The 25593-nt window shown below is 43.4% G+C and overlaps 1 protein-coding gene across 4 annotated transcripts in view; it reads left to right on the plus strand.

Annotated features, from left to right (window-relative positions):
- The window catches only part of Slc36a4 (solute carrier family 36 member 4), a 41419-nt gene extending 16551 nt beyond the window's left edge, over positions 1 to 24868 (plus strand). Inside the window, exons 2-11 of one of the 4 annotated variants that reach the window (XM_052752931.1) lie at positions 1752 to 1875; positions 2858 to 2948; positions 4122 to 4210; positions 5676 to 5771; positions 6978 to 7062; positions 9166 to 9393; positions 10987 to 11085; positions 14760 to 14929; positions 19254 to 19423; positions 20494 to 24868. In XM_052752931.1, coding sequence (XP_052608891.1) covers positions 1752 to 1875; positions 2858 to 2948; positions 4122 to 4210; positions 5676 to 5771; positions 6978 to 7062; positions 9166 to 9393; positions 10987 to 11085; positions 14760 to 14929; positions 19254 to 19423; positions 20494 to 20795 — 1454 coding nt within the window. In that variant the 3' untranslated portion in view covers positions 20796 to 24868. Of the gene's footprint in view, positions 1 to 1751; positions 1876 to 2857; positions 2949 to 4115; positions 4211 to 5675; positions 5772 to 6977; positions 7063 to 9165; positions 9394 to 10986; positions 11086 to 14759; positions 14930 to 19253; positions 19424 to 20493 lie in introns of those variants that run through there. The other 3 variants (XM_052752923.1, XM_052752936.1, XM_052752943.1) reach the window with 3 other exon arrangements.
- Positions 24869 to 25593: the final 725 nt, after the last annotated feature.

The raw sequence follows: 25593 nt of genomic DNA on the forward strand, positions 1-25593 counted from the left end.
GCTAGCAATCCCTTGCAGTTCCAGTTCCAAGGGATCTGATGCCTCCTGCTAGCCTCCGCAGGCACTGCACTCACTCTTACACAGACCCACGTACAGATGCACATACACACATGATTTAAACATCTTAAAACTGTCCAGATAGTAAAAAGTTAAGGAGAAGAGAAGAACCAAGGACATCCTAAAAGACAGAGTGATAGAGGTGACCAGCCAAACAGGCCAGGAAATTGGAGTCTGTGGCCCTGCCCTTGACCCCCTGTCCTGAAACAGCTCAGAGGAGTTAATTGGTGCAGCTGTGGAAATGAGAGCCCTAATGTGGAAGTTCGAGACCTTTCTAGTTCTTAGGAAGGATGCTGCCACAGGGTGAACCGAGACCATGTGTGTGAACTCCGCAGTAACTCATAGAAGTGAGTCTGCATTTGAGGGGGAAAAAGCAGTTGCAGCAAGTGGTGAAAATTAGAAAAAGTGCAAAGACTGCACAAGGTGTTAGTGCTTGTTGTTGTTGTTGCAAGTTTAAACCTGAAATTACGCTAAGATGAAGAGTTTGAAGAGCGAGGTTGATCATTTCTAGCTATAGTTATTCCATCCCCAGTATGCCAGCTTCCCGTGAGTGGTAGATCAAAGTGTTGACCTTTAAAATCTCTGTACTTCAGTCTTTTCTGTTTGTTTTGTTTTGAGACAGGGTCCCTCTGTGTAGCCCTGGCTGCCCTGGAACTCACGCTGTAGACCAGGCTGGCCTCAAACTCAGAGCTCTGCCTGCTTCTGGGTCCTGAGCGCTGGGATTAAAGGCAAGCGCCACCATGCCTGGCTTTGTATTTCAGTCTTAATGAACTCAGATTTAGTAATTTCTATTGCAATAAGAGGACAGTGAGGAATAGTCACATGAAAACATTGTTAGAAAGAAGAGAATGTTTTGATACTAAAATTTTTAACATTGGAATGACTGTAATTTTAAGTATTTAAAAACACAGTTACTCACCTATTGCAATGTGATTTGAAGCTGACCAGATGTGGAAAATATGTTTGATTATTTCTTCACATTTCTTGTCCTGTAAACTTCATGTGGATAAAATAAGAACTGTTATCTATATTACTTAAGCTTTTTCCTCTACACTATATATAATCCAATAGAAAGTTTCTTTATGACAATATCAAGACTCGGGAGCTTGCTGGGCGGTGGTGGCGCACGCCTTTAATCCCAGCACTTGGGAGGCAGAGCCACGTGGATCTCTGTGAGTTCGAGGCCAGCCTGGGCTACAGAGTGAGTTCCAGGAAGCTACACAGAGAAACCCTGTCTCAAAAAAGCAAAAAGAAAAAAGAAAAAAAAAGACTCGGGGGCCAAGGTGAACTAAGATACTCAGCTGCAGTGAATACAGATGGTGCGCACATGTGCGTACGTGCGTGCGTCTGTGTGTGTGCGCGCGTGCGTGTGCCTGAAGTTGACCTTGAGTATCTTTCTAGGTTGTCTCCACTTTATTTATTGAGACAAGATCTTTCACTGAATTCAGGGTTTATGGTATCTTGCTAGTCTATCTTTCCCTAGAGAAGATGTTACAAGCGGCTGCTCTGGCTCCCTGGCTGCTTTGTGAGTGCCAGGGATCAGAACTCAGGTCCTTAAGCTTGTGGGTCAGTTGTTTTATCCAGCGAGCCATCTCGTCTCTGCAGCCTGATACTTCCTGATATTTAAAAATTCGAGAGATATCACCGTACATCAGTTTGACAGCCAGTGGTACAGGACTGTTTCCGTTTTGCAGATATGGACGTGATGAGGCCCTTGATAAACGAGCAGAATTTCGATGGGACGTCAGACGAGGAGCAGGAGCAGACGCTCCTGCCTGTGCAGAAGCACTACCAGCTGGATGGGCAGCATGGGATTTCGTGAGTGTCAGGGTCGTGGGTCCTGGGCTCGGTCTGACTCTGTGTGCACTTCTTAGTCTCCCCCAGGTCTGAGTGTTTGCAGAATGCTACAGATGACACAGAGATGATTCGGAAGACTAAGGATTTAGATAGACTCCTAGATGCTTGTAGTCTGGGAGAGAAGGATATTATGACATTGAACAGCGTGGGGATTTCTTCAGTGCTGATGGATGTCCAGCCCTGTGTCCCTCAAAGAACGGTGTCAGTGAGAAGACAGAAGTGTTTAGTGTTAGGAGAATGGCTTCTCAGGGGAAGGAGCTCGTGCAGAATGAGGAGACAAGCTACTGGTAGAATGGGTTATAAAACCATGTTTTGGTGCCTTGTGATCATTGAATTCTTACTTTAATAGTGATTTCGTGATTAAGCACAGACACCTGAAATTTGACCAAGTATAAACTAAAAACACCGAATAACTCTAGGTAGTTGTTTTTGTTTCATGAGTTTGAAGTTTGAGTTTCTCTTAGTTTCAGTTTGTTTCTTCTTGGTCAAGGAGATGACCTCCAGTCACTCCTAGAAACTTCTAAGTCCTGAGGAAGCTCGTGATAGCAAATTATTATTTTACCTGAGGGTAGTGTTAAAACTTGTATAAATATTTTTTCTTTTATAACTTCCTTTTAGGGTAGCAATCATAGATCAAATGTTTAGAGCCATAATTATCTAGACAGTGCCAACAAGTCCTTCTGTTTTACCAGCCAGATCCTCAATGTTCTTGACACCATAGCAGCAAAGCATCTTAGGAGAAAACTGCAGTTGTAGTTGACTCTTCTATATGCCCCATATTTCATTTAATTTCCACAATAATTCTCTGTACTTGCCTTTTATGAGTGAAGATGGGATTTGATCCTAGGGTGACTTCTTGCCTGCCGGTGGGATGGAAACCATTACTTGTTTGTTGCCTAGGTCCTAGGTTGAATGCTTAAATCTTATGATTTTCACTTTCCAGATTCATGCAGACTCTGATGCATCTGCTTAAGGGGAACATCGGGACCGGCCTTTTGGGGCTCCCCTTGGCAATCAAGAATGCCGGCATTGTGGTAAGGCTGTCCGTGTGCCCTCCACTCTAGATACAGTCTGTGAAAATGTTTGAAAGCCACCATCTCGCCTCATCCAGTATGGGTTACATGTAGGTGGCCATTGGCTGTTGTCCTGATACAATTATGTGAACTCTAATAATCATGGTGCCTAACCCAGAGTGAGAATTACTGTTTTCATTTATATGTGATTGCTTATTTTTAATATTTAACAACAAAGTTTCAAACCTAACCCAGTTCTTAATTTCTGAAGATGAGTATGTCTCATTTTGGGGGGTTGTCAGAGGCTTAAGCAGTGTACCCACAGCAACTAATGTATTAAGGGAATGGATTTTTTTTGTGTGTGTAATCTCATTAGTGTTTTAGAGTCATTATAATATGTATGCAGTATTCATAAATAAGAAGAATAGTTGAAATGAGTACCAGCGTCTTTTAAACACCAATATCAAAGCAGTGTTAAAGACGGTTGCTGTAACTGCTGCATTTGAGGGTCGTGGTGAGGCGGGTTCCTGGATGAAGTAAACTACACAGAGCTGTTTTTAAATGGGTTGATTTCCATGGAGGGTGTAGCTATCCCATTTTTCTGTCCTGTGTGTAAAGTAACTAGATTTTTGATTGTTCAGGTAAGCTTTGCCTGGTCCTGTTACCCACCATAATCCAGGCATCCTTTGCATCTGCTACCCAGCCATGATCCAGGCACTTGGAGTCTGGCGCGAGTACACACTTAAAACTTTCCATGAACCACTTTTTGAAAGAATTATTTCCTAATTACTGTCCCTGACACACGTGCAGATTCTCCAAGAGCAATCTCTAGAAGGTTAAAAATCTTTTTTGTCTAGACAGGGTGTCTCAGTGTGTACTACACCCGTGGGACACTGATGCTGTAGATTTATCCCCCTGAGCTGGCTGTGACATTGCGTTCTATACTCTGCTGAGTGTCTACTCTAACACAGGCTTCAGTGGCCAAGTCGGCAAGTTAGCATCATTGTCCAAAATATCACCTGAAATAATTTCTGTGCCAGAATTACTGATTTTCTTCATGTCTGTGACGATTTAATCAGTGGATTCAACAATTTTTTCATTGTAAATGAATTGTCCATTGACCCACTGCTTATAATAAGCTCGCTCAGTTTTTAAAAGTGAATATTTAAATCTTCTGTATTTTCTTCTCCACAGCTTGGCCCAATCAGCCTTGTGTTTATAGGAATTATTTCCGTCCACTGTATGCACATATTGGTACGTTGCAGTCACTTTCTATGTCAGAGGTAAATGTGGACTCATTAAGTCTCTTTGATTTATTGTAAAGCTTCATGTTTGCTTAGAGCATCCTTGTCTCGTGTATCTCTTGTGCTTTGCCTCTAGAGCTTGTGTTTCCTTCCAACCTGACACAGCTGAGATAATAACCATGGGGCAGGCTAGCATTTCTGTAGAGAATGTGGTCAGGATCTGTGGGCAGTCATCCCTTAGTGTTCTCAGAGGACTGGTTCCAGGATCCCCATGGATACCTACACGTGCTCAAGTCCCTCACATAAAATGATGCAACCTCTGCCCAACCTTCCAGATGCCATAATCATCTTTAATACAGTACAAATGCTATGCACATTATTGTTCTATACTGTTCACCAAATAGTGACAAGAAAAATAAAGTTGTGTATGTAATTATCACAGACATGTTTTTTCATGAATTTTCCATATGCAGTTGGTTAACCCACACATGAGGAACTCGTGGGTAAGGAGGGATGATGGCTGTACTTCCTTTAGTGTTGACTGTTGTCTGTGTGTATACGCTGTATGTATGTGGGCACTTGGATGACAGTGCATGTGTGAAGGTGAGACGACTTGTGGAGTCAGCACTTTCCTCCACTCTCCGGGGCTGCTGGGCTTGAGCTCAGGTTGTCGGGCTTTTCTGGCAAGTACTTTAGCTGCTGAGTCATCTTGCTGGCCTGTGACAACAGACATTCAAAAGGTGCTCTGCTGGGGAGATGGGGTGGGTTCTTTTATCTAGTAGAAGGGGAAGCCACGCAGCTGTGCATTTGAAGTGGCAGCTCCAGGTCTTCAGTTCGTTGGTGATTCAGTTTGGGACAGAGCGGCTTTAGTGACAATGATAAGTGGGCTGACAGACCTAGACAAATAAATATCCCCTTTTAGTTCTGCTTCATGAAATGCTTCATGTTATATTGGACCAGGGGTCTGGCCCCAACATTTTCATTAAATGTTCATATAAACGGTTTAATATAAAACTGTTTATATCATGTCTGCTGTTTAAATAACGATGCAGACTCTAGAGAGGAAAGTGGAATAGAGCATGGAGAAGGAACACTGGCTTCATGGAGGTGTTCTGAAGACTAAACACGACAGTGTATTTGGAACTGTATTGCAGAGCCTGCATGCTGTTCCACAGGGCCATCACAGGATGGGTCCTCTTCAGATGACCAGTACAGTTGCTAGTTTGCGGTGCTTGAAGTATTTACATCAAAGCTGTCTGAGTCCTACAAATAGGAAAACTACAGCAGCAGATAAAATTTTGTATGCCTGCAACAGGGCAGATGATATTTTGAAATCTCTTGACTCATGCTCATGGGTACACAGATATTTATTCACACTTTGAAAACAAATCTGCTAATGTATATCCTGAGTTCACAAATCTCTATTTATTTGATGCTATTTTCATGGAATGGCCTTATAGACCAATTCAATACTTTGCTCTGTGTGTATGCCATTAAATTGCAGGTTTAAGAAGTCAACGTTGGGGTACAGTGACACTGTGAGTTTTGCCATGGAGGCCAGCCCGTGGAGTTTCCTTCAGAGGCAGGCAGCGTGGGGCCGGTGAGCACTGGCCTTGCTCCTAATGTCTGTGTGTTGAAGTTATGCTGATTTTTAACTATTTTCGTTGAGTAAGACATAAAGTATGACAAAGTTGTGGGAAATAGTCAGTGGTTTTTACAGTGGACAGACTCTGGTTCTAGTCACTGCTTGTTTGCTATTTTATGGTGTTGATGGCAGTTGACAGGAGTCATCAGTCAGTCATTCAGACCTTGTGCTCACCCCTTGCTCCAAGTCCAGTATGCAGGATGCAGTACCTGGGACCTGCTGTATCCAAATGATGTCGCATAGATGTCTGGCAATAGTTGCTCTCTCCTTCTACATAACTGTTTTATGTTTTGGAACTTTCCAGAGCATCTCATTATAAAATAAGAACATAGTAAATTTACCAAAGATGTTTCTGGAGGGTTGATTCATGCTTCCAATCCTCTTGTGTTCTGCATTCTTATGGACTTAGGAAGTAGCAAGTGTACTTCTGTGTGTAAACAACAGGAGGCCGGCAGGGTGGAAATACACTGGGATGGTGTGTGGAACGTCTTGAGAGTAGGGGGAGAGGTTTAGTCTAAAATACGCGTTTTTCTCCAGTGCTGAGGCTTGAACAAAGGTCCCTGGGCACACTGGCCTAAAGGCTGCATTGTGAGCCACACCCTAAGCCTGAACAGAGTTCTGTGAAATTGTTTTACAAGCAGCCGTTCTTACACAGCAGAATCACAGAAGTAGGACTTGATGTAAAAATCTTTGTCAGAAGCCGGGCGGTGGTGGTGCACGCCTTTAATCCCAGCACTCGGGAGGCAGAGCCAGGCGGATCTCTGTGAGTTCGAGGCCAGCCTGGGCTACCAAGTGAGTTCCAGGAAAGGCACAAAGCTACACAGAGAAACCCTGTCTCGAAAAACCAAAAAAAAAAAAAAATCTTTGTCAGCCTGGTCTACAGAGTGAGTTCCAGGACAGCTGTGGCCGTTAGACAGAGAAACCCTGTCTTGGAAAAAACCTTTGCCTTTTAACTGAGTGAAGCGTGCTTTTACTATCCTAGTCTAATGCCTTGCTGGCTGACATGTGAACTTCCTGGGAAACAGATATTTTAAATGGTCGTTATCTTAGGAAGTAAAAAAAAAAAAAATGGTATTGCAGAATGTTTTAAAATAGTTAAAAAGAGAAACGCTACCTGTTTAGAGTTCCCAGTGACACTTCTTTGTGGGACTGTGTTTTCAGGAACGTGGTTGACTTTTTTCTGGTGATAACACAGCTGGGATTCTGCAGCGTCTATATCGTCTTCTTAGCTGAAAATGTGAAACAGGTGAGTATGTTTCTGCAGTCAGTGAGACGTTTCCTTCAGATGCCTTGTTTATTGTATGGCTCATCTGTGGAAGCCATGGTTGAAGCTAAAGGCATGTTTCACTTGCAGTCTTTTTTTAAATTCTTCTTTAGTGACTCTTTGACAAGTTGGATTTCTGATGTTATTGCTGTTGGTATTATTATACCTGACATTATATCAACCGTGCTTGGTTTTTTGGGGGGCCAGAATGTGGTCTGGCTTACTGTGTCTTGATTATTTCAAATTTAGATCTCAAAAGTATGCACATAGATACTGGGGGTCACATCCTTGGTGTTGTTGATGTTCTTTAAAGGAGGTATAGGATGGTAGGCAGCAGCAGGAAGCCGGAGGTAAGAAGGCGAGCGTTTATTCCTAAGGTCCAGTAACTGTTGCTGTTGTTTTAAAAGGGTCTGAAAACACATGCTGTCTTGCAGTCATTCATATGGAACGTGATGGCAGCAGAGTCTGGGATCATGCGAGACGGCAGTGATGGAGCTGTTGTCCCATCCCCACCATTTTTACTTGTTTTTTGAGATGGTCTCACTTAATCCAGGCTTGAACTTTCTGTGTAGCTCAGGCTGGCCTTGGACCTCCTGATCCTCCTGTATTTACCTGCCAAGTGCTGGAACTGCAGATGTGTGCCACCGTGACTGGTCACGGCTGGGTCTTTCTAGTTCTCCCAAGAGAGTTGCCGACGAGCCCTGTTTGAATCTAGGAACAATACCTTGTGGTTTTATGTTTATAACTTTTACAATCACCTTGGAGTAACTACTGCGAAGTCTTGTGTACACGATTGACGTGTACTGAGTCCACCGGGCATTTTCCTGAGACGGAGCCCTCAGTCTCAGGCCACAGCTGCTACCCTGGCGTGTGCTTTGTTAGCTGTGTATTGCCTTGAACTCGGGTCTTGGCGTCTCATTTTCTAAGTGTTGAGTTTCCAGTTATGTACTGCCACACCTGGTTGGCCACCTTTGGTAATGATTTTTATCACCGGGTAGGAATTTTAGGGTTTTATTTTGGGTGGGGAGCGGGAGAGGGAGGAAACATCTAAAGACTTTTAATGACTTTCTCTTATGAAACAATGTCTGTTCCAGCCAGAGTTTAATGGAAAATTTAAGGCACAAGAAGATGAGGTAGAAAAAGTGGCTCCCTGGCTGGTTGGAAAGGGAAATTGTCTTTTATAACTAGAATGATGAAAGTCTTTTAGAATCATAAAGGGAAACAGAAAGACATGCAGTCAGACTTTAGAAAACAGCCCAAGGCAGCAAGGAACACCCACGTGGGCAGGGCGGGCAGCAGCCACAGAAGTGTGAAATTGGAAATTGTCACCTGGGCAGAAGTTTTCCTTCCATTGTGGGCAGTGCACATTACTATGTACACTGGCTAAACCTTACTGGTCATCACCGTCACTGTTAGACACCGTGGGATGAATTCACAGGTCACTCTTGTTGTAGGGAGACACCTTGGGATAACCTTACTGGTCACCACTGTCAGGGAGACACTGTGGGATGACCTCACTGGTGACCAGTGTCACAGTTAGACACTGTGGGATGACCTCACTGGTCACCACTGTCATAGGGAGACACTGTGGGATGACCTCACTGGTGACCAGTGTCACAGTTAGACACTGTGGGATGACCTCACTGGTCACCACTGTCATAGGGAGACACTATGGGATGACCTCACTGGTGACCACTGTCACAGTTAGACACTGTGGGATGACCTCACTGGTCACCACTGTCATAGGGAGACACTGTGGGATGACCTCACTGGTGACCAGTGTCACAGTTAGACACTGTGGGATGACCTCACTGGTCACCACTGTCAGGGAGACACTGTGGGATGACCTCACTGGTGACCAGTGTCACAGTTAGACACTGTGGGATGACCTCACTGGTCACCACTGCCATAGGGAGACACTATGGGATGACCTCACTGGTGACCACTGTCACAGTTAGACACTGTGGGATGACCTCACTAGTCACCACTGTCACGGCGCTTGATCATAGAGGATGTGAGTTTTATTTTCTCTCGTGACTGTAAGCTGATGGGTAATTTCCGTCCTCCTCTGTGACTGTACTGCAGGTTCATGAAGGACTCCTGGAGAGCACAGCGTTGGTTTCCAACAGCACAGATCCGTCTCAGGCGTGTGAGAGAAGAAGTGTGGACCTCAGGGTCTATATGCTCTGCTTTCTCCCGTTTATAATTCTCTTGGTCTTCATTCGTGAGCTGAAGAATCTCTTCATACTTTCGTTCCTTGCCAACATGTCCATGGCTGCCAGTCTTGTGATAATTTACCAGTATGTTGTCAGAGTAAGTCTGCTTTTGAGTAACCACCCTGTGTTCCCATGCGTGTAAAGCTTTCTTTGGAGGTGACAGTTGTGACATGGAGAGACCTGTTCCACACACGTGGCACTCGGACAGCAGCAAACGTTGATTTTCCTTCAGGGGATAATGGTAATGCATGCCATAGATGCTAAGAGGCTGCGTCTGGCTTGAATGTTGGTGAGGGGGCCTGTGGGTTTGCATCAGTGTTCCCAAACGGCCCCCTTCCCTGTCGCAGCTCTTGTGAGATTTAGGATTGTGCTCTTCCTACAGAGCCCCCCATGACTCAACTCGTTGAGTTACTGTGCTTATGCTTTGGAGCTCTGAGCCAGTCACAAGGATGGGCATGCATGTAATGCTCTAAGGTTTTTGCTTGCTGCCCTGTGCCCTCCACTGCCATGGCACAAGTCTGTGACTCCTTTGTTTGAAGACCATGCAGTAATTGGAACTGAGGTCACTGTTTGAAGTCTCAGGACTCTTAACCCAATTATACTAGGCAGAGGCCAAGGACCCCAAGAAAGTCAAGGATCCTGTTTTATTTCCTCATGATCTAATCCATCAAACATACTACTTCCAAGATATCATAAGATTTCCATGAGAAGTTTACATAAACTAATTTACTGGGTCTGTTTCACTTTCCTCCTTCTGGATTCTCAAATTGGTAGGAAAGAAGGTTGCCTGAGCCTTTCTGAGCTTCCCAGTCCCTTAGCTGGACATGTTAGATTGGGGGATCTCTCAGGAGAGGGAAGAGCACAAGGAAGTGCCATAGCATCCTGCTCACCTGAGTCACGGTTTAGCGTTAGCAAACGATCAAGACCTTTGGACCCTGCTCACTCTGCTCCTTGCTTTCCCCATCATGTGTCTTCTTCACATCATGTAATTCTACATGTGCCTCAACTGTTACCAACCTCCTCATTGCCCACATTACTCACGTGCTTTCACACTGGTTTGCATAGCCTCTTTCCTTGGCCTTGAGTTTTAATTCAGCAGGTAAGGCAGAGGAGAAGAGGGGGGACCAGAATTGGGGTGTCTGGAAGGAAGGTCACTGTGGTCAATGGTTTCTTAAGAGAGTGGGAAGCATTACCATGAGATGGTGCCAGGTAATAAAGGGCAGCGGGACCATCCACAGTGAGGAATAGGTTGTGTGTGTTGTGTCGGAGCACACACTGAAGCCAGAAGGAGGCCTGAACAGGGAGAGCCAGCACAGCAGTCAGGAGCCAGGGACCTGAAGGGGTGGGATGCATGGAGACCGCAGCAGCCTGGTGACGGTTGGGCTCTGGGTTCTGAGTATGCCTGCATACTTCTCATGTGGCAGGAGATGTATCCCATGTGCTGCCTGGGACTGGCCAGTGGACACAGGTACTCAGGAGGAATGTGTGGATGTGAGGGAAACAGTTGTTTCTGTAACGATGTCCTAACAGCTTAGCCTCCCTTAACATATGTGTAAAACGTTTACTGAATTTCATAAGCCCAGTTGCTCTGTGAAGCTTGGAAGACGTGATTTTGTTCTTTAATTTTAAATAATTTGCATTAGATAAAGCTGTAACTTGCTTTCTTTTTTCTTTTTTTTCTTTTCTGCAGAACATGCCAGATCCCCACAACCTTCCAATTGTGGCCGGTTGGAAGAAATACCCACTGTTTTTTGGTACTGCTGTGTTTGCTTTTGAAGGCATAGGAGTGGTAAGAATTAGCCATTACTTGTTTTTTAAACTCTTATCACAAGAATTTTTAAAGTCTAACTGTATAAAAGTACATGTTTTTTGTGGGGGTGGGGCAAGGCTTAGTTTCGTGTATTCATAGAACATGATTCCAGTTTGGTGGGTGAATGAAAACAATGAAATCAAAGGAGGAGGGCCTGGCTGCCCCTAAGGTGTGAGATTTTTTTATTGTAGATGTGAGGGAGAAAGCAGGCAGAGGGGAGAGTCCAGGCTGAACATGACTGGCCGACACCAGACCCTGAGAGGAGAGAGGGGAAGAGGGAGCAAGGGAAGAGCCACAGACCCCGGCCCAGGCCAAGAGGCCAAGAGACTGGGGGAGCCCAGCCCTTAGGATGGGGAGGTTTAGGGTAGGGGCGGGGTGAGGTGCTGGGAGGAGCCACAGGCACGAATGAGACATGTTGTAGCTTTGAGTCCTAACAGTGGGGTAGACTTGAACTCTTGTTTAGTTTTTCTACTGACCAGTAACTTAACCTTAGACATGTTTCTTAGGTTCTCTAAGTCTTTTCCTTGGTAGGTTAAGTGACAATATTAGACTAGATTTTTAGCATTTTATTGGGAAAAATTTCAAGCCTATAAAAGCCTTAAGGTATTATACTGAAAACTCTTGTTAAGTATCATGTAACTTCAGAAAATAGAACTCACAATTTTGTTTTGTTTGTATCCCACATACTCAAGCTTGCCCAAATAAAGCTTTTTTTTTTTTAATTTTTAAATTCTGTTATGCATCTGGGTTGTTTTCCTTGTAAGCATGTCTATGCACCAGATGCATGCCTGGTTCCTGTGGAGGCCAGAAGAGGGTTAGTGAGGCTTTGGAAAGGAGTTACAGATGTTTGTTAGCCACCACATGGGTTCTGAGAATCAAAACTAGGTCCTCTGGAAGAGCAGCCAGTGCTCTTAACCTCTGAGCCAGCTCTCCAGTCCTCAATAACCCATTTAAAAAGGTCATGTACTGGGGTGGGTCAGGGGAGTTCAGAGCACAGCTTCCAGGAGCTGGTTCTCTCCTTTTCCATTGTGGGGCAGAGTCTCTCCTGTTCCTGCTGCTCTGCGGCTCTCCAGGGTAATAGGCCAGAGAGGGTCTAGGTAGTTCTGTCTCCACCTCCCTCTTTCCACAGGAATATGCGATTTTAGATGTGAGGTCGCTTATCCAGCCTCTGCAGGGTCTGGTGACTGAACTCAGGCCATCCGGCTTGCATGTCAGCCTGCCAGCCCCAACATCACATTACAGACTAGAATATTTGAAGGCTATGGAAATAATTATAAAGTTATTGCCATGTGATACTCAAAGATAAGTCTCCCTTTGGGTCAGGCACATCATATTTGTTTTAAGGTACAACATTAGTGAGACGTCAGTGCCAGGAGATACATCCTGAGGCCTCTAACATCTTAAGTACTTCTACTCAAAATACTTTCAGCATTTGTGGCCTAGAATTTGTAGATTTAGGGAAATTTGAATATTAATGTCTACTGTCTTCAAGTCTGATGGTTTGGTATCAGAACAAAACCACTTTAAATGCCTCTTCCTGTGAATGCAAATGGATGTTGTGTCCGTCCGTCCGTCCGTCCGTCCGTCCCCCCGCCTCCCCGGGCTCTCTGCTGTCTGAATTCTTAGGAATTCTCACAGCTCCTCTCTGCGGTTGCAGCTGTAGATTCGGATTTTAATGTCTGTCTTTCGTTAGTTTAGGATCTTAATCATTGGATATTTAGTTAAGTGTTGATTCTCTGACAAAAGTCCAACATACAGTTGCTCATTCAAAACTAGCCTCACTATCCCACTTTCTCTTCCCTTTTTTGTTTTAATTTTTAATATTTGCTTTGTTAGGACACGAAGTTTCCTATGACATTTCTGTACACACACATCATATACTATCCTTCCCTTCTTTTGGCTGGTCTCTTCCTTATGCCACACAGTCCCTCCTGCCTTCCTGACACACACTCCACTCCTACCTCTCATCCCTTCCCAAGATCCCTGTCCTGTCCTGTGGTCCCCTTCCTGCCCCCTCCACACACACTATAGAGCAGTTACAGATGTCTACATGTGTGTTCTTATGCATGTGAGCTTTAACTTGCTCTGTGTCCTGAGGGCTTCAGAAGCAACACTCCTCACATAGCACACACCCTGGAGATCTGAATTCTAAATGCCATGCTCCAAGACAAGAACCACGTTCTGTGGAGACAAATGTCTGATGAAGACTGAAACCATGGGATCCAACATGAGTGTGGGGGCTCTCTATAGGCCAGAGAGGAAGGACATGCTCAGAGGACGGACAGTGAGGCAGTGAGCACCACCAGGGACGCACACATGCCTGGTCGTATCACAGTGACAGAATGTTGGGTTGTGACTCAGTGTGCATAACAGATCGCAGAAGTCCACAGGGAGTAAGTGATTGGACTAATGACTACGAGGCAGGATCCCTAGTTGCACCTCCTCCCCCAGCGGGTATAGATAACTCTCACTTAGTTCTTGGAGAGTGGGTGGAGTTAGAGACCCAGAGTATGATAAGGTGGGTGGGACTAGATGGAAGTACACCAGTCATCACAGTCATGATGGAAACGTGAAAGAAGAGCACTTTAGGGTGTGGTGTCCGTCTCTAAAAGCCATGACCCCTGTCTAGTCACAAGGAAGGCATTAGAACAGACCCAAATTAGAGGGATGTTGTGCAGAGGAGTTCAACAAGTCAGGACAGTGAGCAAAGAAAGACCGAGAAGCCAGCCAGACCACAGGAGAGCGAGGAAGCAAGGTGAAAAATGCAATACGGTGTCCTGGAAGGTCATTCATGGAAGAGCTGGAGAAATTGAGATGGGCTTTGGGGTTCAGTCACTTGTGGTTGGCCACTGTTGTCTCAGTTGTGACAACTGGTAGTATAAAGTGTTAATCACGGGAGAGCTGCTCCGGGGGGGCACATGGGAGCCATCTGTGTTTTCCTTGGCATTTAAAAACAAATCTAAAATTATTCTAACCAGAAAAGGTGTATAAAAAAAACCCAGCAGGTTGCCTGCTGAGAGCTGATCTTCAAATCTTTTTTAGGAATTAAAAAATAATGTAATATAAAAATCTACAGAGCACAGGGGCTGAGTGTGTTAGCAAAGTGCTTCTGCATAAGGATGAGCCCATCCCCCACATAATCAGCTGGGTGCAGATGTAATCCCAGTGCTGGGAAATGGAGACAGGCAGATCCTGATTGCTCACAGGTGGGCAGTTTAGCCCAGCCAGGAAGCTCCACATTCAGTGAGATTCTGTCTCAAACAGCAAGGTGGAAGCTTGGTATGGTGGTGCGCGCCTTTAGTCCCAGAATGTGGGAGGCAGAGGCAGGCAGATCCCTGTGAGTTTGAGGGCAAACTGGTCTGTATAGTTCCAGGCTAGCCAGGGCTACATAGTGAGACACTCTCAACCAACCCAAGAGGGGAAAACTGAGGTGGAACACGGTAGAGGAGGACACTGATGTCAACCCCTACACACACCACACACACGCAAACATACATGGATATGTCTACATATCACAAAGAAAATAGCTCTTACAAATGGAATGAAGAGAAGACTGCACATGAGACTGCAGAAGACCAACTTTTCTAATTACCCTGGTTATTCTGAAATTCCTGTATTCTATTCCTTTAAAAATAGTTACATTCTCCTCCTAGGTGCTTCCACTGGAAAACCAGATGAAGGAGTCTAAACGCTTTCCTCAGGCGCTGAACATCGGCATGGCGATTGTCACAGTCCTGTACGTCAGCCTGGCCACTCTAGGCTACATGTGCTTCCGTGATGAAATCAAAGGCAGCATTACACTGAATCTTCCCCAGGACATGTGGTAGGTAAAGCTGACTTACCAGTCATAGTTTCTGTGTTTTTTATTCACAAGATTTGATGGGGAAGATATATTTTTAGATTTATGATTTGAACGTTTAAACTTTTTCATGATTTCATTATTTGTAGAACTAAAAATGCACTTGACAGGCTTTTAAATTTTCAAATATGGGCTGGAGAGATGGCTCAGAGGTTAAGAGCACTGCTTGCTCTTCCAAAGGTCCTGAGTTCAATTCCCAGCAACCACACGGAGGCTCATAACCATCTGTAATGAGATCTGGCACCCTCTTCTGGCCTGCAGGGACACATGCAGACAGAACACTGTATACATAATAAATAAATAAATCTAAAAAAAAAGAGTTGGATCTTTTAAAAAAAATTTTCAAATATGAGACATGGGTAGAAACAGTAACAATATTTATTCACAGAAGTATTTAAAGTAAGTCTTCCTGGAAAAGGAACTGAAGAGAAAGCCCACAGACAGATAGATAGATGCCCCTGTTCCCAGCTAAGACATGGAGAAGGACGGCGGCAGGACTCTAGGAAGGCATGCCTATATATTGGCAGTTCAAGTGTGGGGGTGTGACCTGTACTTGAAGTAGCCCTTCATTCCTTACAGGACTGGCTCATCTCTGACCCCTGCTTGATATGGTTCTCAAGTTAGAACACAGCAAATTAGGACTTGTGACTCAGAGACTGTTCAATCATAGGTTAGCCATCTAATTTTCAGCTAGAAGAAGGCCTCCAAAAGTTATACTGAGAAACAGTAGACATCTTGAAAAGTAGGCGAGCAAGTCAGGGTAGAGAGAGGTTTTCTTTGGAGAGAGTCCATCTGAACCTCTTCACAGGGTGGCTGGGTGCAGCCTGTCCTGGTTCACTGTCTGCCTTGTGGACCTGGTAAGGTAGTAGGAGTTAATAGTCCTTTGAACTATTAACTCCGAGAGCTACAGGGTGACTGTCCTCTCAAAGGCTAGTGCTCTAGAAAGTGATAGTGCAGAAGGCCCTGGGATTGCGTGTTTCCTCTTGTCTCCTGTGTGCATCGCAGAGTGTACAGCTCTGTGGCTACTTAAGCTGAAGTGAGAACCAAGGTTGAAGAGTTGAGAAAAAGTATTAAGTGTTATTGAAGGACACATGCCAACCATAGAGATAAATGGGCTTTTGAAACAGAATAGGTAAAAGTGAAATAAATGGGGCTTTTATACAGTGTGTTTGAACACTGACATTTCTATATTACTCTTCTAGGGTTGAAAAACCAGTCTGTGTAGTGCTCACTTCTCCAGCACGTAATGTGAGGAAAAAATTAGAGCAGTGTTCCATATAACACCAGATAACAGTACTATGTGTGGATGGTATTAACACTAACCATGTGTTAGCCTGTGGAACTCCAGCTTTATGTCAGTGGAATGTAATTATAATTATATGCAAAATAGTGTTTTCATTTTAAAGTATATTACCGACCATACTTTGAAGATATAACAGTAATTAGAAAACAGCAATATTCCTCTTTTAAGTGAATTATGAATTAATAAGAATGTTTGCTTAATTCTCTACAGCTGCTTATCAGGACATGCGAAAAAATAGTCATTTGGTAATTTTACGTATTTTCAGCCACAACCATTTACAGTTACATTTTAAGGCCCTAGCTAAGTATGTCCTTGGGTAATTTCTAAATTAAGATTTATTATTTTCAGCCCTGAGGACTTCCTTGTTCCTAATTGTGGTGTTTGCCACATTTTCAAGTCTACTCTTACTCGGCCCCATTTGCTTCTTGTATTTGCTCCTCGGATGTGTGTGTGCACTGCGGCCAAAGCCTACTGAATCCTTGCTTGGTCACAGACCGCAGAGTGCGTATGCTTTTCAGGGCTGTTGGTCTTAGGATGTCAGAAATAAGCTTAAGCCCTAATTAATGGCTTTGCCGAAAGTAGAGTCCTGTCTATCCTTTTAGGATAATAGGATTTGTTCCAAGGAGACGCACAGAGGCTGTGGACCCTGGCATTTCCACAGGCGAATGAACACAGGAGCTGGTCACTGCCCCAGCCTGAAGCAGTCTCCCTCAGCACTGCCCCAGAATCACAGCTCCCTCCAGCCACAGCTGCCTTTCTAGTGTGTTTCTTAGAACACGCAAGTGGATATTTCTTTTGATTATTGTAGCTGGCGTTTTCTCTCCGGGTCCTGCCAAGCCTCGGCAGTCCCTTAGCCCATTTATAAAATAAACATACAGACGCTTATATTATTTAAACTGCTTAACCATTAGCTCAGGCCTATCATTGTTTAGCTCTTACTCTTATATTTAGCCCATTTCTATTAATCTATACTTTGCCACGTGGCTCGTGCCTTATTGGTACCTTACATCTTCATTGTCCTGGCGGTGGCTGCAGGCAGTCTCTTCCTTCCCTTACTGTTCCCTTAATTCTCCTCTCTGTTAGTCCCGCCTATACTTCCTGTCTGGCTACTGGCCAATCAGTGTTTTATTTATTAACATATTTGCCATACAGAACATCCCACAGCAGATTTTAAATATAAAAAATACTTTAAAATTTCAAAATGTTAAAGTATTGAAATATTACTATTTTTATCATCCATAGCTCAGAGGAGTAGATTTATTGTTCATCTGACTCTTGTGAGTCCATACATTCTCTACACCTCACCAAAAATGTCACTTTCTCTAGATAAGGATTTGCTGAGGTATTGACTGAGACATACATGCTGAAGGGCTGGAGAACTGGCTCAGCCTTTCAGAGCACTTGGTTCAGTTCCCAAGGCCCATGTGATGGCTCACAGCCAGTTATAATTGTGGTTCCAGGGGATCCGGTGCCCTCTTCTGTTCCCTAGAGGCACCGGACACTCATATGGTACACAGAGATACATGTAGGTGAAACACATAAAATACTAAATTAATTAATTAAAAAAGGAAAGAATGAAGTGCATGTGAGTTTTGGCAGGGGGCCATCACCAAGGTAAAATCTAAAGACTATCACACATTTTATATTGAATTGACATACTACTGTTTATAGTGAGTCCTCCAGAGATGACCACCTAGACACAGTCTAGCCAATTGAAAGTCTTTATTGTAGCTGGCTGGAACAACACTCAGATATTTGGGACCCAATTGTAGCCCTGAGCAAGGGGTTTTTAAAGACAAACAAAACTTCTGTATCTCACTGGGCAGCTGCAGGGGGAGATTTAACATAAGTAAGCAGTTCAGCAGAAGCTAAGTTAAGCAGTCAGCTGGAGGGGAGGTTTGTATAAGCAGGCAGTTTAACAGAGGCTGAGATGAGGTAGCGGGGGCATCGTGACTTGATTCCTAGAATAGAATTGGTAATTTTCCCTGGGATTCTCCGTCAAGGAGATCAAATTCTAGTTAAACCTGAAATGGCCTTTGTAACAATACAAGATGGAGGACCCTCTGCACTGTCTTGCCCTGTCAGACTACACTGGACCCTGTTAATATGTGGGACTCTCCGTGTATCACATAACATGAGCAATTAGAGAATTCTGAAGATGTCTATGAGTGGAACACTGATGTGCACTGGAAGCCCTGACCTCCAAGGGACAAGTTTGCATCACAAACCAAGCAGCAGCAGCAGCAGCAGCAGCAGCAGCAGCAGCAGCACAGCACAGCTCTCCCCTTACTGCTTTGATCTTAACACAGGCAGCAGGTGCCACGTGGAAACTCAGCTGGGGAAAGGGTTCAGATGCCGTCCTTGTGCCCTTTGCCTCACGAAAATGTAAAGCAAGGAGGGCTCACGTGGAGAGCCTAATATGACATTTTTCTTCTACATGGAGATCACTGGGGCTGTGACTCAATATTTCAAAGAAATATATTCAAATTTTTAAAAGAAAGTTGAAAAAAATTTTTCAGGGAGCACCAGCGTGGCCCTAAACTCAGTCTTCTAGCACCGTGTCCCCAAGTCTGTGCTCAGCCTCACAGGCTCGTCAGAGCGAGTTGTCTATTGAGGACTAGAAATGTGGTCAGAGGAGGTTAGTTTTTTTTTTTTTTTTTTTTTTTTAAATATGTGTGTGTTTTGCTTTCTTCCTTGAGACAGGGTTCTTAGTCTGTAGCCACTGGTCTAGTCTGGAAATGAGTACAGATGTAGGCCAGACTGATGTGGAACTCACAGCGGTTCCCCCTGCGTTGGCTTCCTGAGTGTTGGCCTTATAGCTGTACACCACCACGTCTGGTTTGGTTGCCTTTTTCACCTTTGATTAGGACATTTCTAAACTGCCTTGTGTTCTTTATTTCTTGTTTATCCTCTAAGAATTAAAAAAGAGGAAAGTCAAACTCACATTAAGAAAAAACTAAATGTTGAATTTCTTTTTTCCAACAGGTTGTATCAGTCAGTGAAAATTCTGTATTCCTTTGGCATTTTCGTGACCTATTCAATTCAGTTCTATGTTCCAGCAGAGATCATTATCCCTGGAGTCACTGCCAGACTTCATGCCAAATGGAAGCGCATCTGTGAATTTGGGATACGGTCCTTCTTGGTTAGTATCACTTGTAAGTATCAGTACATGTCTATTGTAATAGCTGACTTGCATGTGCATGTGTTAATGTGAGACCTGTTTAAATCATATATTTTGCAAACAGTTATTTTTTTAGAAATGGGGCTATGTTTGTGTATGTGTAGATCAGGGCAGCTTCAAACATTGTCCTCCTGCCTCAGATTCCCAAATTCCAAGGTGGCAGGTTTGCACCACCACTCCTGGCTTAGCCTTAAACCATTATCAAGAATTCCACAGGAGGAGCTGGCCACTGTTGAGCGTACCACATCGGGGCACTGTGGGCACTGCTCAGTGTACCACATCAGAACACCAGCTTTGCTCACTTGGTTAAAGTGGCCTCTTTGTTTCTCCGCTTCAAAGACAGTGTCTTAGGGAGATAATTTGTGACTATACGTATATCCGGATCTCATCCAGCTTTAAAATTTTTGGTACTAGAAACAAACCCTCACACATGCCAGACATGCACTATACCCCTGGCCAGACTTGGGTTTTTGAGACAGGGCCTTGCTATGTAGCTCAGGCTGGCCTCGATCTCATGATCTTCCTGACTTGGAAACCCAGTTTCTGGGATTGAAGCTTGCACTGCCACACAGCACATCCTACTCTGTCCACTCATTTTTCAATCCTCCATTGCCTCCTCTTGCTCAGTGACTATGGCCTTGTTCTCTTGATAATGACCCTCTGGTGTGTTGTCCTGAAGAGTGGCTGACCACAATTCTGCTGTAAGAACTGGGCTCTCTTTGCTCCTGTTTATTCCTGGCACACCACACTGTTTTGTGTGTCATAGACTCCTCTGTGTGGCAGGGAGAGGAACTCAGTGCTCTGAAATAGACACTCCAATCTCATAGCACAAAGTTAATAGTTGTTTCCATGAGAAATGTTTTCTGATAAGTATGAGTCCAGAAAGTGTTTCTTTGGTTTGCTCCTCCTTAGCTCAGAATAAATTATGACAGTTTTCCCATTAGCAGTGGCTTCTGCTAATTACTTTCATTGTATCAAAAAGCTCTTCGTTAAGTCCCTGTGTGTGTAGTAAACATGTCAACAGAAGCCATTTTTTTTTAATAGGTGCTGGGGCGGTTCTCATTCCTCGCCTAGACATCGTGATCTCCTTTGTTGGGGCTGTAAGCAGCAGTACGCTGGCCCTGATCCTGCCCCCCATCGTGGAAATCCTTACATTTTCTAAGGAACACTACAACATATGGATGATCCTGAAAAACATTTCCATAGCATTCACTGGAGTCGTTGGCTTCTTGTTGGGCACATATGTCACTGTTGAAGAAATTATTTATCCAACTACAGTAGCTGGTACCCCACAGAGTCTCTCTCTGAATGTGAACTCTACATGCTTAGCACCTGGTTTGAAATAGTGGAAGATCTGTGAGCCTTCTGTTATCATCCCAATTCTAACAGCAGTTAAGAACCAGTACAGTGTATTACTGTACACCTAAACATAGTGCCAAACTCTTGTTTTTGTTGGCACAGTATTGTAATTGGATTGTGAACTGGTCATCTTTTGCAGCTGTGGTAAACTATGGCAGATTCTTGCTTTTATCTAATGACAATGAAAAATTTTAAATTAGCTTTGAGAATTGAAAAAACTAAAATCAAAACTTAAACAATAAGCATACCCTGTTAGTCTTTGTTTCTGTAAGAAACACTTTGAATAAGAATTATCTTTCTTACCACTATTGAGAAGATAAAGCAATTCAGCATTGTGGAAATTAAATAGGGTCATAGTTAAGAAAATCTTTCTGGAACATCCCACAGTAGCAAGTAAGCCTCCTGTTTGAAAATGCATTGATTGCATTTTTATTCCATGGGTAATGCTTCTGATAGCCCCTGGGGAGGATAGACAATTCCCATTGACCATTATGTAAACATTAGGAAGTTTCCAGAGCCAGAGTCTTCACAGGTAGGTTCTACAGACAGTCGGGCTGCATAGTCACTGGGAAGCACTGAACAGGGTTCTCACCTCCTGTTTCCATCATAGGTGAAAAGGCCATTGAAGTTTCTGGAATACTGCTCCCTTGGTTACTGTCTTAGTTAAGTTCCTATTGCTGTGATACAGCACCATGACCAAAATCAATTTATGGAGCAAAGAGGTTATTTCAGTTTACAGTTCCACATCATGGTCCATCATCAAAGGAAGTCAGGGCAGGAACATGGAGCAGGAGCTGATGCAGAAGCGAGGGAGGACGCTGCTTACTGGCTTGCTCCTCATGACTTGTTCACCCTACTTTGTTATAGCACCCAGGACCACCAGCCCAGAGGTGGCCCCACCTACAAAGGACTGAATCATCAATCTGGGAAATACTCCTACAGACTTGCCTACAGGTTAGTCTTACAGAGACATTTTCTCAATTGAGTGTCTCACTTCTAGAGTGTGTCAAGCTGACATAAACTGGACAGGACAGTTTCCAGTGTAGGAAGTAGAGTCCCAAAATGTCAGGTGACTTCATCAAGAGCACTTACTGAGTCAAGAAAGCCTGATAGTTGACTCCATGCAGAGTTTTTTTTTAAATTATTTTTCATGTTATAGTCAAGGAGAATGAAAAGCCACATCCAGCTTTATTTCAATGTAGAGTTTAATTATATTTTCATCTTTTGAGAGTGTGTGCCTGCTCTTTGAATATAGGTGACATAAAATTTCAAGAATCCTGCCTGGTGGCTTTATAGACCTCACACTGGAAGAGAAGCTAACATTTCCTTAAACAGCAGGGAACTGGCTAGCTGTGGGGTGTGCTGGTCACAGGAGGTGGGGTCTCCTTAAACAGCAGGGGACAGATGGCTAACTGTGCAGTATTCTGGTCACTTGCCTCCTGGGCCTTCAGGCATCAGAGATAGATGACAAAATACAATTTTGGATCTTCCTAGCCTCATAGCATTCTTACTGCAATAGTAAAGGAACCCTAAAATGCATGCTTAGGAAAACTTGAAACAATCAAAAACTGCCTGGTAAATACTGAGACACTTCAGGCATCATCCTGAGAAGTGCGTCCTTTGTTCCATCTCCAAACACACTAGCTAGGCAAACAAGCTCATTTGATGATAAAGATGAGAATTATGGGGTTTAAAGGAATGTGTACCGGGTCATCTCCTGACTTCTCAGCCCATGGCTCTCCAGTGTATTGGTCTGTAAGATGTCACCAAGCCATCTGTGGAATTCTCTATTTTTCTATGTAAATGTTAACTTATTTGCTTATGTCATTACTTTGTCTTCATGTGAGCCTATATATATCAGAAGCTCAGAAGCTTTATTTTGGTATGAATTCATAAGAACCAAAAATTTAAAAACATTTATGTTAGATATTTCTAATGATTGTTTATGATATTTAATGTTAAATTGTTACTTCAAGTCTTTAGTCTTGTGCAGAGAAAGTGGACGAGGTTGTGAGGAAAGGAATTTCATAGGAATGTGACTGAGAAATCAGTATTTAAAACGTGCAGTGGCATACAGCAAGTTAAAATTCACTGACTAGGAGCTACATGAGGCTCTTGCTCCTGTCTTCACATTATGTTCTACTCTGCATGCTCAATTGTATTTTTGTATCTTCACCTGTTACTTGTGGAGTTCACCAAGTGCAGTGGGTTTTTAAATACTGGGTCACGGCAGTACTATTTTTTGTTTTTTTTGTTTGTTTGTTTTTCAAGACAGGGTTTCTCTGTGTAGCTTTGCGCCTTTCCTGGAACTCACTTGGTAGCCCAGGCTGGCCTCGAACTCACAGAGATCCGCCTGCCTCTGCCTCCCGAGTGCTGCAGTACTTTTTAAGTTCTGCACAAACACTGTGAGCATCTTATCAGCCAGGATTTCCCACACAGTAAGAGTGCTGAATCAACACCCCATGTGGGAGTCCCCAAATGATCAACACAGGAGCAGTCACCAGACAGAAAGGAACGTAGACTAAGAGGAGAGGAAATAGTGTGAAACACGGGTTAGATGCAAAGTGTAAAAGGCATGCACTCTTGTTTAAGGGCACTGAGATGTATTTATCATTTGCTCATTTTCTATAATAGTTAGTTTTACAGAATTATATTTTCTAAAGATTTTTGGAGATGATATTTTGATTTTAGCAGCTATTCCCTTTGTCTGGGGGCCTGGAGGAAGGAGAAGCGGCCACACATGTTGAATTCATGTTTGCTCTCTTGATCCATCACATGGTGGCTGAAATGACCTCCGCAGTTTACTCCTCAGCACAGTGGGAACTTCCCCTGAAAGCTGGCTGTGTGGGTGCCATTTCTGCTGTGGAGAGCTGAGAGGAAAGCCGTTGTTCACCTCCCATGGGCTAGACTCAGCCATTTGCCATTTGTCTCTGTTCCCTGACACTCCAAAGAGTATTCGTCGGTGGCTGGGTCCTCTTGTCAAAACACTGTTCCCGAATGGCCCAGTTTCTTCACATTAAGAAGTGGGAGCTAGAAGTTTTCAGGTAGAGAATGCTGCTTGAAGAGAACACACCGGGGCTTGCCACGCCCCACTACTGCCCTGCTCTGTTCTCCCTCACTTGTCACCAAAGCCAGTTCTGAGTCTCCTGAGATGGTGTTCGTGAAGTGGTTATGAGCCATTTACGGCAGTGCGCTTGTGATTTCCTATAGGCTTTGATCGTGGATGTATTTGTAGTCCTAGAAAATGTCAGCGTAAGTGCACGTGGGTGCCATTTCTATGGAAGTCGCACTCAGCCCTCCCGGTTCACTTGAGTCCCCCCCAGATGCCAGGGTGCTTGTTATTGGCAGCACACAGTAGGTCTTGTGTGCAACTCCTTTTCCTTCAGTCAAGATGGAAAAGATACAGAATAAGCCAATGGAGATAATACAGTTGCTTATGTCAGCAGACATTAACTGTTGAGCAAGAAAATAATTGGTTAAAATATAAAGCAGTAATGTAAAATTATAAAATATTGGAAATGGGTTTATTTTATCAGCTTGGTCCAGTTATCTCCCCTTGATTAAGAAAGTGGGAAATTTGTCTACTGAGGATAACAGGATGCTTCCTATCATTAAATGGCTACATGTTACTTGATCACACAGGACTTCCTGGATCTGGTTAGGATATAAAAAGAAATATGGCTAGGTCTGGAATTTATTGCCTAAACAGTGAAATGACAAATCACCCAATTGTTCAGATTTCCTGTTAGAATTGGCTACTTTTTATGTGCATCCATGCATGTTACCCCAAAGGGACTCACCTCTGAATCCATTCAACTACTCTACCACAGATTGGACCACAGTGATGATCACATAGGAAAATGTATATTCATGACATGAAAAGTCAAGCTATAGATTTTTGTTTTTCAAAAATGATTTTATTAGCTTTATTAAAAGTCAAGTTTCATTGGACTTGTGTCATTTCTTATAATTTATTTTTCTTTGTAAAAAATTTGAAAAATGTCTGCAAGTACTGTAACTTCTCAATTGTCAATAAAGTATTATTTTGCTTGCTATTAAATGCTTTTTAAGTTTTCCATTTATAAGATTAAATAAAATGGAAAATATCCTAGCTAAAAATGCACAAATATTTTGTTTTATTAAAGTTTTAAAATTAACTTCTTATTGTATGTATACATGATCTAGATGTGTGGCTGCACATGCCACAATGCATGTGGAGGTCAGAGGACAACTTTGTGGAGTTGGTTCTTTCATCTTTACATGGGTGGGATCGAACTCAGGTCCTCAGGCTTGTGTGGCAAGCTTCTTTAATCATTTTGCCATTTTGCTGTCCTTCCCCAGTTTTCAGTTGCTTAAACTTTGTTTCATTGTTATTACTGTGTGTGTGTGTGTGTGTGTGTGTGTGTGAGAGAGAGAGAGAGAGAGAGAGAGAGAGAGAGAGAGAGAGAGAGAGAGAGAGAGAGAGAGATGCCTGAAATTGTTCATGATGAATAGTATAAACAGTCTTTATGGATATTAAAGGCCTCAACGATTTAAGAGTAGATTAAAAATGAAAGGACACTCAGAACCATGTACCCAGTGATGGACATGACTCAATTTACCACTTTATTTCAAAAAAATCTAAAGTGTGTTAAAGGTTGCCACCACTGAGGACTGATAAATGTTTGAGATGATGAGCATGCCAGCTCTCTGACTTGAAAACTACACATTGTATACATGTAGTAAAACCTCATGTTGTACCCAAAAAATATCTGATTTTTATTTGCCATTTGAAAAACCTTGAAG

Source organism: Peromyscus californicus, unplaced genomic scaffold, assembly GCF_007827085.1.
Source record: "Peromyscus californicus insignis strain IS unplaced genomic scaffold, ASM782708v3 Scaffold_11__1_contigs__length_118956290, whole genome shotgun sequence".
Classification (NCBI taxonomy): Eukaryota; Metazoa; Chordata; class Mammalia; order Rodentia; family Cricetidae; genus Peromyscus; species Peromyscus californicus.